The sequence below is a fragment of the Pinus tabuliformis genome, chromosome 9 (genome assembly GCF_031772625.1).
Source record: "Pinus tabuliformis cultivar Carrire ecotype Pingquan chromosome 9, CPIR1, whole genome shotgun sequence".
NCBI classification, from domain to species: domain Eukaryota; kingdom Viridiplantae; phylum Streptophyta; class Pinopsida; order Pinales; family Pinaceae; genus Pinus; species Pinus tabuliformis.
The window spans coordinates 193,678,118-193,690,373 of NC_142307.1; the positions used below are offsets into that span (position 1 = coordinate 193,678,118).

Consider the following 12,256-nt stretch of genomic DNA (forward strand, 5'->3'; position numbering starts at 1 on the left):
AAAGAGACTAATATTAAATGGTTTTGTTTAAATTTCATAGGGTTGGCAAAGAGATTATAATAAATGGCCTCGTTCAAATTTCATAGGGAGGGGTTGAGGGTAGGAGCCACCTATGGGGAAAATAAACTATCTCATGGGGCATCTAAACTCGACTAAGTCTCACACAATCCTAACAACAACATCCAACTAGTAGGTAGTTCATTCTTTTACTCAATATTATAACCCTCCCTAACCTAAACTTTGCTTAATTTTTTTTTCAATAATAATAAATATGTTATATTTATAATTTTTTTTTGGTAAGCTTGGTAAGACCTTTTCATTCATTCATTTTCAAAAAGCACGTTACATCAATGAAAGACGTTTAGTGGCCTCAATCGACCCATTAGGAAACCAGGTCTGTTAGCCACCGAACCACATTGTATGCCATCCAAAATCTCAATAACTTAAGCTGTCAAACAAAGCCTTATATGACTAAATGTCTGTAAACCAGTTTTCACCTAACAAACTATGATATGCACTACTAACCGACATATACATCAGGAAATTAAACAAAATAAGGAGCTGCTATATCTAAACTGACAACTACTCATCAGAGGAATCCATATGGGTTGGGTCCTTAGCATTAGATAGTGGTAGTTCCGACTGGGGAAGGCACGAAATGTGCTTCTCAATATGGCCAAGACGAACATTCTGCTACTGGATAAGTTGAAATTCTTTCTGAATTTCCTGGAACCCTGGATCAGATTTGACGGAGCCTATAGGAGAGGTCATAATAGCTCTAGCCACAATACTTTTCATCCACAATTAGAGATGAACAATTTGTTTATACTGGGTGGTACGACTGCGAGTGTCCCCAGGATCTAGAACTAGGACTCGCCAATCTTCTAACTGCACTTCAACTTTTGCCCATCGATTTAGTTCTGCTTCCCATGTCGAGATCATTTGTTTTACTTGGGCCGGAGTACCTATATTATATGCCTGCTTCACTAATAATCCGAGCATCAAATTTCTCTTCAATGGTCGAGTGAAAATAGAACCCAACCACTCCAAATGTTATATTTCTAATAATATGTTTAATACTTCGTTGAATTAAACAAGTAAGTGATAATTTTTTTTTTTTAAAGATGAAGTGTATAAATTTGTTATCTCATTTCATATGATAATCTATTTAAACATTAGAACCACTATCAACAAATTTATATTAAATTATATCATAATCTATTTAAACATTAGAACCACTATCAACAAATTTATATTAAATTATATCAGTAAATATAAATAAATAAATAAATAAATAAATACACATATATACAACTCATTAGCACTATTTCACACAACAAAACAATCCTGTAATATATATTTTTAGGGTATTGAACTTCAGTAGGGTTTTGAGCGGTTTGATCATCTGTTTGCGGGGGCGGTAGGGTCTTGAGTGGTTTGGATCAACATGGTGAAGGGACGCCAAGGAGAGCGTATCAGGTAAGGGATATCGAATACCATTTTTTTTGGTTCATGGAAAATTCGTAGAAGTAGTTATCATGCCCAAGTTTTTTGTGTTTTTTTCTTTGAAAAAAATGAGACGCTCTCAGTAAAAATTTCCATAGTTAATGCCTGCACATGTGCTGCCCTGCCTTGAACCCTTTTATTTTTTTTCTCTGCTTTGCGGAAGATCAGAAATTTCGATGGGAAAATGGCGTTTTCTATGGTTACGCCCATGTCTGATTGTAGCTGCCCATGAACTACCGACCGTTCTATATGCAGGGGGCCATCGGTTCGTTCTCAACCCTGATCGTCAGCCTCCATAGTCTTCTCCAGAAAATCTACCACCGGTCCCCTTTCCCGTCTTCTGGAACTGCTAAACTCGTTTTCGTTCTTTTGGATTGTTTAAACTTGCTTCTTGTTCTTTATCATGCGTTGTTGTTGCGACCATGGTCAAAGTCTACACGGAGTTGCTCGAAAACTTTTGAGCCAATAACGTGTTAAATCTAATATCGCCGAAGGAACAAACCGGCTTACCTGTTTTAATCTCCCCATTTGCTTACTAGAAGATGGCTTCCAGCTAACCCTCTCTCTTATTCCTGCTTTGCAATGCTTGGGGTTGGATGATTTTACAGATAGTTTAAATTTGTAGCTGGAAAATTGCATGCCCTGTAATGTTTAAGATGGTTAAGCGGTTTAATACTTCCCAATGTATGCACTGCATTTCTTGCAATTTGATCATTTAAATAACTATATGGGATGTTCATCCCCTACCATGCCTTTATTTCATGGTTGGCTAGTTCTGTTTTTGTTATGGATCTCTATCCCCTGTCTTTCTGATTTACTCTTAAGTTATCTAGAGCCTACTTTACCTTTCAAGGTGTCATTTTTAACAGCATACTTGTAAGTTATCATATTGACGGACTAGGGCCTCCAGCATTCAGCAGCGTGCCAACCCCAGGACGTGCCAATCCCAGGAAACTATTTAGTGGACAGTCTGCACTTGCTTCGGGCGGGCCAACAGACTTTGTTGAGTTTCTTCAATGTTATTCATTCATCCTCGGATGTTAGGAGAGATGGGATGTTAGGAGAGATGGGTCTGATCCTCCGACCTATTAGCTCCTGGATCTTCTCCGGCGCCTGATGTTGATTTACTTGATGCATTACATTGAGTAATTTGTTTGGATTCTTTTGGTGCTGACTTCGAGAACAAGGAATAATTTTTTTTTTTTTTATTGGCTATTATTTGGATTTTAAACAGATTTTAACGTATCAGTGGTTCAATGAGGTGGCTAGATATTTCTTTTGAGAGGGGGATTTGTTATTCAAAGTGAGTTTTTAGTGTCGGAAGTATGTTTGGTACTGAAAAAGCAAGAAGGACCTGATTTGAGAAAACCCTCTAATATAATAATTTAAAATGCATGATTGTGGATAACCTCGAGGCATGGTCACTGATATGCGAATGGAAACCATGGAGAAGTTAATGGTTAGAAGAGATTACTACCTAGGTAGCTTCAACACAATGATGCGGCAATTATAACATAAAACCAGCATCCTCATTGAGAGCTGTTAAGCCAAGATCTGGAGATTTCTGTGTCCTATGAATTTAGAAACACGCCTTTCGTTTGATTGAAAGATTATATTTTCACTTCAATACTGTAAAGGGCATTTTTGGTTGCAAATCTAATCGTTGTTCACTAGCCTAATTTCTATAGCAAGTCAACTACTTGTCACCTTTTTGCCTAACGCCAGTAATTGGGAAATTTCAAAATTCTCTATCTTCAAGAACTGTTGAATTTCTTTTGTCTGCATTTGTAATCTTTGTTTCAAGTCTTCGAAGCTTGCACTCTAGTCTAAATGCTGTTTTTAGAAGAACAATATGTATTAGTGCCTAGATAATTTGATAAAAATGGAGTCTAAATGCTTCTTTTAGAAGAACAATATGTATTAGTGCCTAGATAATTTGATAAACTTCCATTTTGAAAGCAGTTTTCTGAATTCTCTTTGTAATTTCACCGTCACATGGGATAAGTTCCGACACTTAAAATGTCAAATAAAAGATTTTAGTCTTCTAAATCCATAATTCTGCTTGTGTATACATATTTACATATTTTCAGACCTTTCTATCTTCCATTTGAATACCAGCAGTTTTGCAAAGTCTCAGAATTAATAACCTGCTTTAGATAAACAGGGTATTATTCCTAAACAATTTAGTTTTAGCTAACTATAATAAATTTTTTGATAAGATCCAATGCAGTATGACATGTTGACAGAGTTGAATGTAATGTAGTATGACATGCCAGAGTTGAATGTAATGTAGTAACGCATGTGGACAGAGTTGAATGTAGGGAGTTTATTTATTTCAACAAACATTGAGCGAAGTGATGCTTGCTAGACTGTGCTGAGTGTGTATGTGCCCACCTTACTAACTTGATGAAGTCTTTGACTAAAGCTCCAAGAGTGGGGTCTGCTTGAAAGTCCTTTTGTACTTGTTCCTGATGTATTAGCTGAAACTTGAAGGATGATTGTTTTGTGAGTCTTATGTGATGTTTTGGAAGTTTTGTGGATTTAAGCAAGTGTTATTTCAAGCTTTTGCAATTAGTAAGAAAAATTGTTTCTAACTTTCTCTTAAAATATTAATTTGTATATAAGCAAGTGTTATTTTAAGCTTGCAATTATTAAGAAAAAATGTTTTTCTTAAATAATTTTCCTTTGTCTATATATTTAGGTTGTATGTTCGAGGGATCATCCTAGGCTATAAAAGGTATGGAGCTGAAACTCTTTCCAAGATGTCTTGTTACAAAAATGTTTGTTGAGCTTGAATATTGACTATTTCTGTAGTTTTGTCAGGTCCCTGACATATATGGAAGTGGCCATGATTCCTGTTGACTGTTATTTCCATTTTTGTTCATTAATTTGTTTTTCCAATTGAGCAGGTCAAAATCAGACCAGTACCCAAATACTTCTCTGATTCAAATCGAAGGAGTCAATACCCCAGAGGAAGTGAACTGGTATCTGGGCAAAAGGATGGCCTATATTTACAAGGCGAAAACCAAGAAGAAGGGAACCAATTACAGGTGCATTTGGGGCAAAGTAACAAGGCCGCATGGTAATAGTGGTGTTGTTAGGGCAAAATTTAGGACAAATTTGCCACCAAAGTCCATGGTATGTTTTTAATAATTGTACACCATTCTATCTTCGAATAGATCATCATTACGTTTGTTTAATGACATGCAATTTTTGGCAATGCCAGGGAGGGAGAGTGAGAGTATTTATGTACCCCAGCCGCATATGAGGTAAGAATTCTTCATTCAGTGTAAAAGGCTTCCACCAAGCTAGTGCATACTAGGATATTTATTTTCTGTTCTCGAAATCTGGCATTTTCTGCGTATTGTCTCATCGCACATGGCTTATGCATTGGGAGTTTCTAATATTGTTGGGTTGTGTTCTATGGTTGCAGGTTGCTGTCGTTACTTGGCCTTTAAGCACTAGGATGTTTCATCTTTTAGTTTTATTTAGATATGAAAGGCCTATTGTTAAAGAAGACGTTGATTTATGAGCTTTTGAAAAGTTGATCAAAACATTTTCCTGCACAGGAGGATGTGATGCAACTTTCACCTTTTTCCTAGAATATTTACATCTTTTGTTATTTATTGTATTCTCACTCACCGGCATTAGAACAATGAATTCATATTTTGACAAGATGAGTACTGATAGGTATTTGGTGTTACACTGTAGACATCTGCACATGGTATAATGTACCCTTTAAAATGCTGAGTTCATTAAAAGAGATTAAGAATGGAAATTTAACTGAAGTGTATATGTATGATGTTAAATACAACTGTGCTCGCAAATACAGAATTCTCGCTGTTGTGTAGTTTGCACCCAGATTAGTTAATCTTAACTTGTTAGAGTAGTAAATTATGGGGTGGATGGGTATGTATTTTTATATAAAACATGTTAAACTTAGCGATTCTGGTTGCTTTTACTGAAGTCACATGGTTCGGGTTCAAGTTTGGGTTGGCAATGATTAGGCTTGGTTCGAGTTTGAACTTTTTGATGAGGTTCTACATTAGGTTTGTCTATATGCATTTGGTATATGTATACATATATTAACTTTAAAATGAAAAATAACATAGAATAGTAAAAAATCAACATCAATAAACATAAAGAAGTGCTATCATGGACTTGGGAATTGCAAGAACAGATTACAAACTTGACATGTGACATGAGGTTATGAGTTTTGAGCTGTGGACTTGGTCAATGGCTATGAGGTTTGCCAAACCTCAAAATTTCTTTTAGGTTTGCCAAATTTTGAACCTCAAGGTTGAAGTTCAGGTAACCTTGTGACAGCTTTTAGTTGGAGTTTTCCCCCTTTTTGCTTGGTGTTTTTGTGGAGGCACAACATTTTTTGCCTTGATCATCCTTTTACTTCCCTGTTTACGCTTGACATACATGTATTTCAGTCTCTGCACACTTCGCTAATGCTTGGTATTTGACTTTTAGAGGGATACCTTCTTGTTCCATTGCCAAATAAATCTGAAACTTACCCTCATGATTTTTCTAATATACCTTGTAGTGTGTATGCAAAGTATGCTAATATACTGGGTTTGCCTCCAGCACTGATTTGACAAAGCCTAATATTCCCCCAGTAGATGACAGTCTCTTGCATCAAGTATTTACTCTTTTCCCTCTTGATAGCAGCTATTCCCAGTCATTTTTCCTTAGTTATTTGGTTTAATGAAGAAACTTAGGTATTTAAATTCATCTTGGAACTTGGTGCAATTATATGGGAAAAGCTGTCTGATCCGTGTTTCGTCTAGGGCTTTTACAAATTGACTGCTATACCTGTAGCAGTACAATAGAGATCTAGGAATTTTTTTGTTTTGTTTTTGTTTTTGTTTTTTTTATTCTTTCTCTTTTCTTGGTTTCTTCTTCTATCTGTTTTTCTATCTTTCTTTTATAATTCTTGTTTTATGTTTTTGTTGTAACTTGCATATCTCTATATACCATCACCAAAAAGCAGAACAGAGACGAAAAGATGTGTCAGATGTCAGGTGTGTTATTCTGGCAATTTTTAATACGTATTAGAGCTCCCGTGCTTTTTGCGTCTGTTATTTGCCTAAAATTATTGGGGCTTCATGTCAGATTTCTCCCAATTTACCTGGGTCGATGAAAGGTTTCATTGCCAATATGCTGGGAATTCCCATGCTCCTTTTCAATTCTTACACGGAACCAAGTTTGGTTTGTCCCTGCATGAAGGCTACTGGACAATTCAAGGTTTCATTAACTGCTATGCTGTCTTCCAATGCATAAGAGTCCAACTAAAGAATGAAATGGACTTACTTGACGCAACATTGTCGGTAAGTTCTGTCAGTTGCGTTACAATTCCAGGATTAATTGCAGCCAGTCGCAAACATTGATCCTTATGTCTCATTGACGGGGCCTTTGCCTATTTCTTTGGTATTCATGGCTCCACGCAAATTCTGTACTTGTCAAAGAACAATCTTTTGGTTAGGTTTCATATTTATTATGTCACAAATGTGACTCAATTTACATGTCTTTGACCTAAACGACAATCCTTCGGATCCAGGTTTAAAACCCAGAGATTAGCTTAAAACCCCTTGGTTTCAATTGTTAAGTTGTAATCTGATAAGACTTGTCTTACATCACCAATATTAGTAATTACAAAGCTAGGAAACCGAGAACTCTCCTGCCAATTCATTAACAGAACAATGCCAAAAGAAATCACAAGGCTTACTGAGCTTTGCCAATTGGAACTCAATTATAATTATCATATAGGAGAGATCTTTTAGGGTTTAGAAACCTCATGTTCTCGAGGTATTATTTTTATGCCCGATGCCAGCTCAATTGAGATTCTCTATGACTACGGAAGATTGGAAAATTGGTATCTTTTTGACTCCAAATAATTTTTTTGAGCAAAAATCCAAAGAGTTTGGCAATTCCTGGAATATTGAATCTTTTCACAGGTTGAGCTTCGCTGGAAATGGCATTCTTAATCGAAGGAAGAGAATAATATTGACAGCGGGGGACCTGGAAAGTTTCACAAAGGAGATGTGGGCGATGAATAAGTTATTGTGGTAAAAACACAACGCAATGGAGCTCAATCACTGTAAAGAGGCACTTATATATCGTGAATCCAAAATGGAGGTTGAAGCTTTAGGCTTCATCAGACAAAAATATAGTGAACATACCGCTGCATTTTTAACCCAGATTTACATATCATGTATACAAAATACTACATGAAACAATAAGTCCAACATTGAATTGGAAGACAATATCATATAGCACTTTGAATCCACCCCGAAGAAAACGATGCAAGTGCGAGCAATTTGGGGTTCTGTAGTACCACAAGACACGGGAAAATTGGGGTTACAACGATTCAAAGGCGCATGGCACTTGGGGTCTCTGAGTCGGTTTGGATTTTTCCCAACGTCAAAATCAACTAAAGCATGGCTTGGAGTTCTATCATCCTAGTTATTACTAGAGTGAACATTTTGTGGAAAATAATAGCGCTACCATGCGAACATTTTTTGAATTACAAGCCATTAGGGTTAAGTCTGAATTACAAACCACTAGGGTTAAGCCTATGTTGAAAATCTATAGGACTATATTATTGCCAAAGAGGTTGATCAAAAGTTGTTTCTACCTGAGGAGGTCATTTCAACTATGGTTGAAAAAGATCCTGCTCTCACTAATGTGAGAGATTTTATCGGTTCGGTAAGGGGGAAATGATAGATGACACTCCTTTATTGTTTCTCTACACACCACATACTGCATTGCAATGAGCTCAAACGGATTCACAATGCGGTGCAAGGGTTGTTGAATACACAATGGTCAACTATGCAGAGGAAATCATATGGGCGATATTTTTAGTGAATAATTCTTACATGACCCCAACTAGCTCTCTGATACATGAGTATGGTGACAAAGAATGCAAATTATTTTGTTGATAAAGAATCTGGACGAAAGAGATACAGATACATTTATGCTCAGAGAACTTCTTGACAATGCAGTGTTTTTTTAGTGCTCTCACAAATTAAATTTGAATCTTATATTTTTTCCTTAGTGAGATCTTTGAAAAGCATAAGGGATGTTTGCCTACTTTTATCGATATTGATAGTATTCTAAGTAAACAAGTTGGCATTGGGTATTATATTTTTATTTTGTTTAGTTTGTGTGGTTCACAGTATTGGAGATTAATACTAGTTACATTGAACTGGTTATCATTCATGTAGAAAATACATGGAATGTTTCCCAAGGAGTGAGCATATCAATATCGGTGGGGATTGGAAGGTGGGGATTGGAACCTGGGTGGTGAGAGTTACTACTCTACATGTAAAAATGTCTTCTAAAGAGCGATCATGTCAACATTGGTGGAGACTGGATGGGGAGCACCTACTACTCGAGCTACACCCACTTGACATCTCACATTATCCCACTTGAAACCTGGGCGGGGAGCATAATAGTAACTCCTTTCTACTACTCGAGTTACACCCACTTGACATCTCACAATATTATCCCACTTGACATCTCACAATATTGATAAAAATTTATGATTAATTTAAAGCTTTCAATCTTTATGAAACTGCTGAATTGTTTAGAGAATCTTCTAGTTTTGTATCTGTGATTTTAGTGGAAAATGTTAAAAGAGAATCTTCTAATCTTGTATTTGTGATTTTGTATCTGTGATTTTAGTGGAAAATGTTAAAAGAGAATCTTCTAATCTTGTATTTGTGATTGTAGTGGAAATGCTAAAAAAAAATCTTCTAATTTTGTGATTTAGTGGAAAATTCTAAAGGAGAATCTTCTAATTTTATATAGAATTCTACAATTAAAAAACAATTCCAAATTTAATAACATTCCAAGCTTAATTGAATGTCGAAAATGTATTTTCAATTTTAATTATATTAATAAAATATAAGTTATAGGCTATAAATTTAAATTTAAATTAAATATAAGATATTATAATTTATATGTTATAAATTTAAATTTAAATTTAGATGCGAAGAGAAGAAGAGCCGCCCATATTAGAAGTCCAAAACCACGAGTTATAACTTTTAGTTACTGGTTTATCTCCTAGGATGTGTAAGGATATAGGATATAAGATTCCTAAGGATATAGGATATAAGAAAAGCTTAAAGGGATTGATCAGGATATAGATGAGAGTTATATTTTTTAAGTGGTTATCTCAAGAAAAGTTTAAAGGGATTGATGAGGATATAGAGGAGAGTTATATTTTTTAGTGGTTATTTCTTGGGATGTTTGGGATGTTCAAGGATATAGGATATAAGAAAAGCTTAAAGGGATTGATGAGGATATAAATGAGTGAGGATATTAATAAATGAGGTTGTTTTTTATCAAACAGAAAATAAAAATAATTTGATAGGTGGATTTTGCATAAATGTATATGTTAAATTAAAATTTTAATATTTGATGAATAAAATAATTTTTATTTTTATTTTAATAGTGGAGGTAAGAAATATGTGATTTTAGTTTTATTTTAATAGTGGAGGTAAGAAACATGTGATTTTAGAGTGAGTCAATACATATATAATTATTGTAAGTCACATGTACTAGAATTATGCCATCATAAGCTATAAAAAATAGTTTAATTAATAGAAGTTTTTATATAATAATAGTATAAAAATAAGAATCATCATAAATCATATATACTAAGATTATTTTTAAGTTAATAAAGTAGTTTTAAGGGGTAGTTTAATTGTTAAATGTATTTTTATAATAAGTTATGGAAGTTGAGTGAAATTAATAAATTTTTGTAGAGAAGTTTATAGATGTCATGTTTACTTAGTAAATGAGTAAATGTTTGTCTAAAAGTTTATAAAGGTCAAGAGGTTGAAATCCAATTGAATCCCTTTGGTTTATTGGCATGGACATATCACCATGCAACTATTATTATTCTCCATTAGCTTGAAAAGAAAAAGGAATGAAAACATGAAGCACGAACTATAAAAGGTTATTTCTTGAAGTATTCCAAAACAAATCTTAGTAATCTTTCACATTTTAAACCATACAATAAAATTTATGTCAAAATTTGAATTGTCTAAAAATTAACGCTAGAAATTTTAAACCATAGAATAAAATTTATGTCAAAATTTGAATTGTCTAGAAGTTAACACTATGGAAGATAAAGACGCATTGATGGTTTTCCTTTCAAGACAACTTCATTAAAAGAGTGTGGTTGGAAACAAAGGGTCCAAGGAAGAGAGAAAGAGAGCTTGAGAGGAAATGAAGGACAATAGCAGCGAATGAAAGACAAGCCCATTTGAAGATCAAATGTTGTCTCTGAGTTAAATCTCTATGATTTTGCTAGTGAGTCAAAATACACAAAATTAGTGTATCTCATTTTTATATCAATTTCCTAAGTACGATAAAATCCCTAGTGAATATTAGGTTCTCTTATTTGAGTTTTTATGGTAAAAATTGGTTGTTGTGAGTGTTGTTTTGTGCTTGCTTTGGTTGGTAAATTTATGGTGTATATCTTTCAATGTGGATTTGAATAATGAATTAATGATCTGCTTGGTTCTATATATCACCAACAAATCATATTTGGACTTGTACAATAACAATTCTATGTAGAGTGTATTCTTCTGCTACAACAACAAATATATTGATCTCAGTGACAGATAAACACTGTCAAAATTGTGTGAATTTTGTTGTTTGAGCAGGTTAGTCACTTGCTACATCATTTACAATTCACCATGTTAACTCATTAGCTACACCATTCAAATCAATTCGACAATTATTGAAAAGTACAATATGTTATTACAACCATCTTAAGACTATTTTTTGGTTTCTTGAATCGCTTTCTACAATAAGAGATGAATTAATGGTTTTATGAGTAGTTATTCCCAATGTTTATGCCCATTGCATCTTCACTCCCCTAAATTGGAAATGTTGGGAGGTAATTTTTGTTGGGTACGCACAATGCTCTTTCATTAGTTGCCTATGCATCCCTTATCCAAATCGCAAAACATTTCCCTTGGTCTATTGATTGGAATTGCCAGAGCCATTGAATGGTAGTTGGAATGGATAATCTCATTTGATTGCTAATTGGAGGTCAACGTTTCTTTGAATTAGATTGTCCTGTGCGAGTATCCACCTACAACGAGTTGGTATGGGTGGTGACTTACAAACTAATATGTATTAACCAACCTTTGTTCTTAATTCTATGAATGGGTAGAGGGTTGCTTGCATATTGATTTAATTATGTGGATTATTAATACACTTGTTGGCCTATATGTATTGATTATTGATGTGCAGAACATGTGGTTGCATAATAGCTAAGTACTAAATCTTGGGATCAAATAGAGTATATAAATTCAATCTTTAAATAGGTTTAGGATTGTTGTATGATGTGTATTTGAATATTGAATGTATTGCTCTTTTGCAATCTTACATGCAATTTTGATGTGTCCTTGGTGGAGAGTTGGTTTCCGCAATACCAACAAAACATGTATTCCCATCCATTCTCAATAAACAATGAATTAGATATGAAGACATAGGTGCCAATGTAACATTGATTATATTGACAAATTGATTATTTAATTGTAGACAACTAAATTTTAATTTCCATAGAGGATCCATATTGGTGAGGTAAGTGAGCTATAGTTTACATGAAACTATTGATAATGAGCACCTTATTGAATACACATTATTGATTATTTTGGTCAATGATGTCGAAAACTCCTTATGGGTCCTTTTTGTTAAGGATCCCCATGTAAAACATTTTAGC

General features: G+C 34.4%; 1 protein-coding gene across 2 annotated transcripts; it reads left to right on the forward strand.

Annotated features, from left to right (window-relative positions):
* Positions 1–1,319: 1,319 nt before the first annotated feature.
* On the forward strand, positions 1,320–5,294 carry LOC149147798 (large ribosomal subunit protein eL33y-like). Of its 2 annotated transcripts, XM_089438253.1 has the most exons (5): positions 1,321–1,479; positions 4,208–4,243; positions 4,416–4,644; positions 4,733–4,775; positions 4,940–5,294. In XM_089438253.1, exons 1-4 carry the CDS (start codon positions 1,448–1,450, stop codon positions 4,772–4,774), a joined length of 339 nt encoding a protein of 112 aa, XP_089294379.1. In that variant the 5' UTR covers positions 1,321–1,447; the 3' UTR covers position 4,775; positions 4,940–5,294. The 2 variants fall into 2 exon arrangements, with proteins under 2 accessions (XP_089294380.1, XP_089294379.1); XM_089438254.1 differs by lacking the exon at positions 4,208–4,243 and having other exon boundaries at positions 1,320–1,479.
* Positions 5,295–12,256: the final 6,962 nt, after the last annotated feature.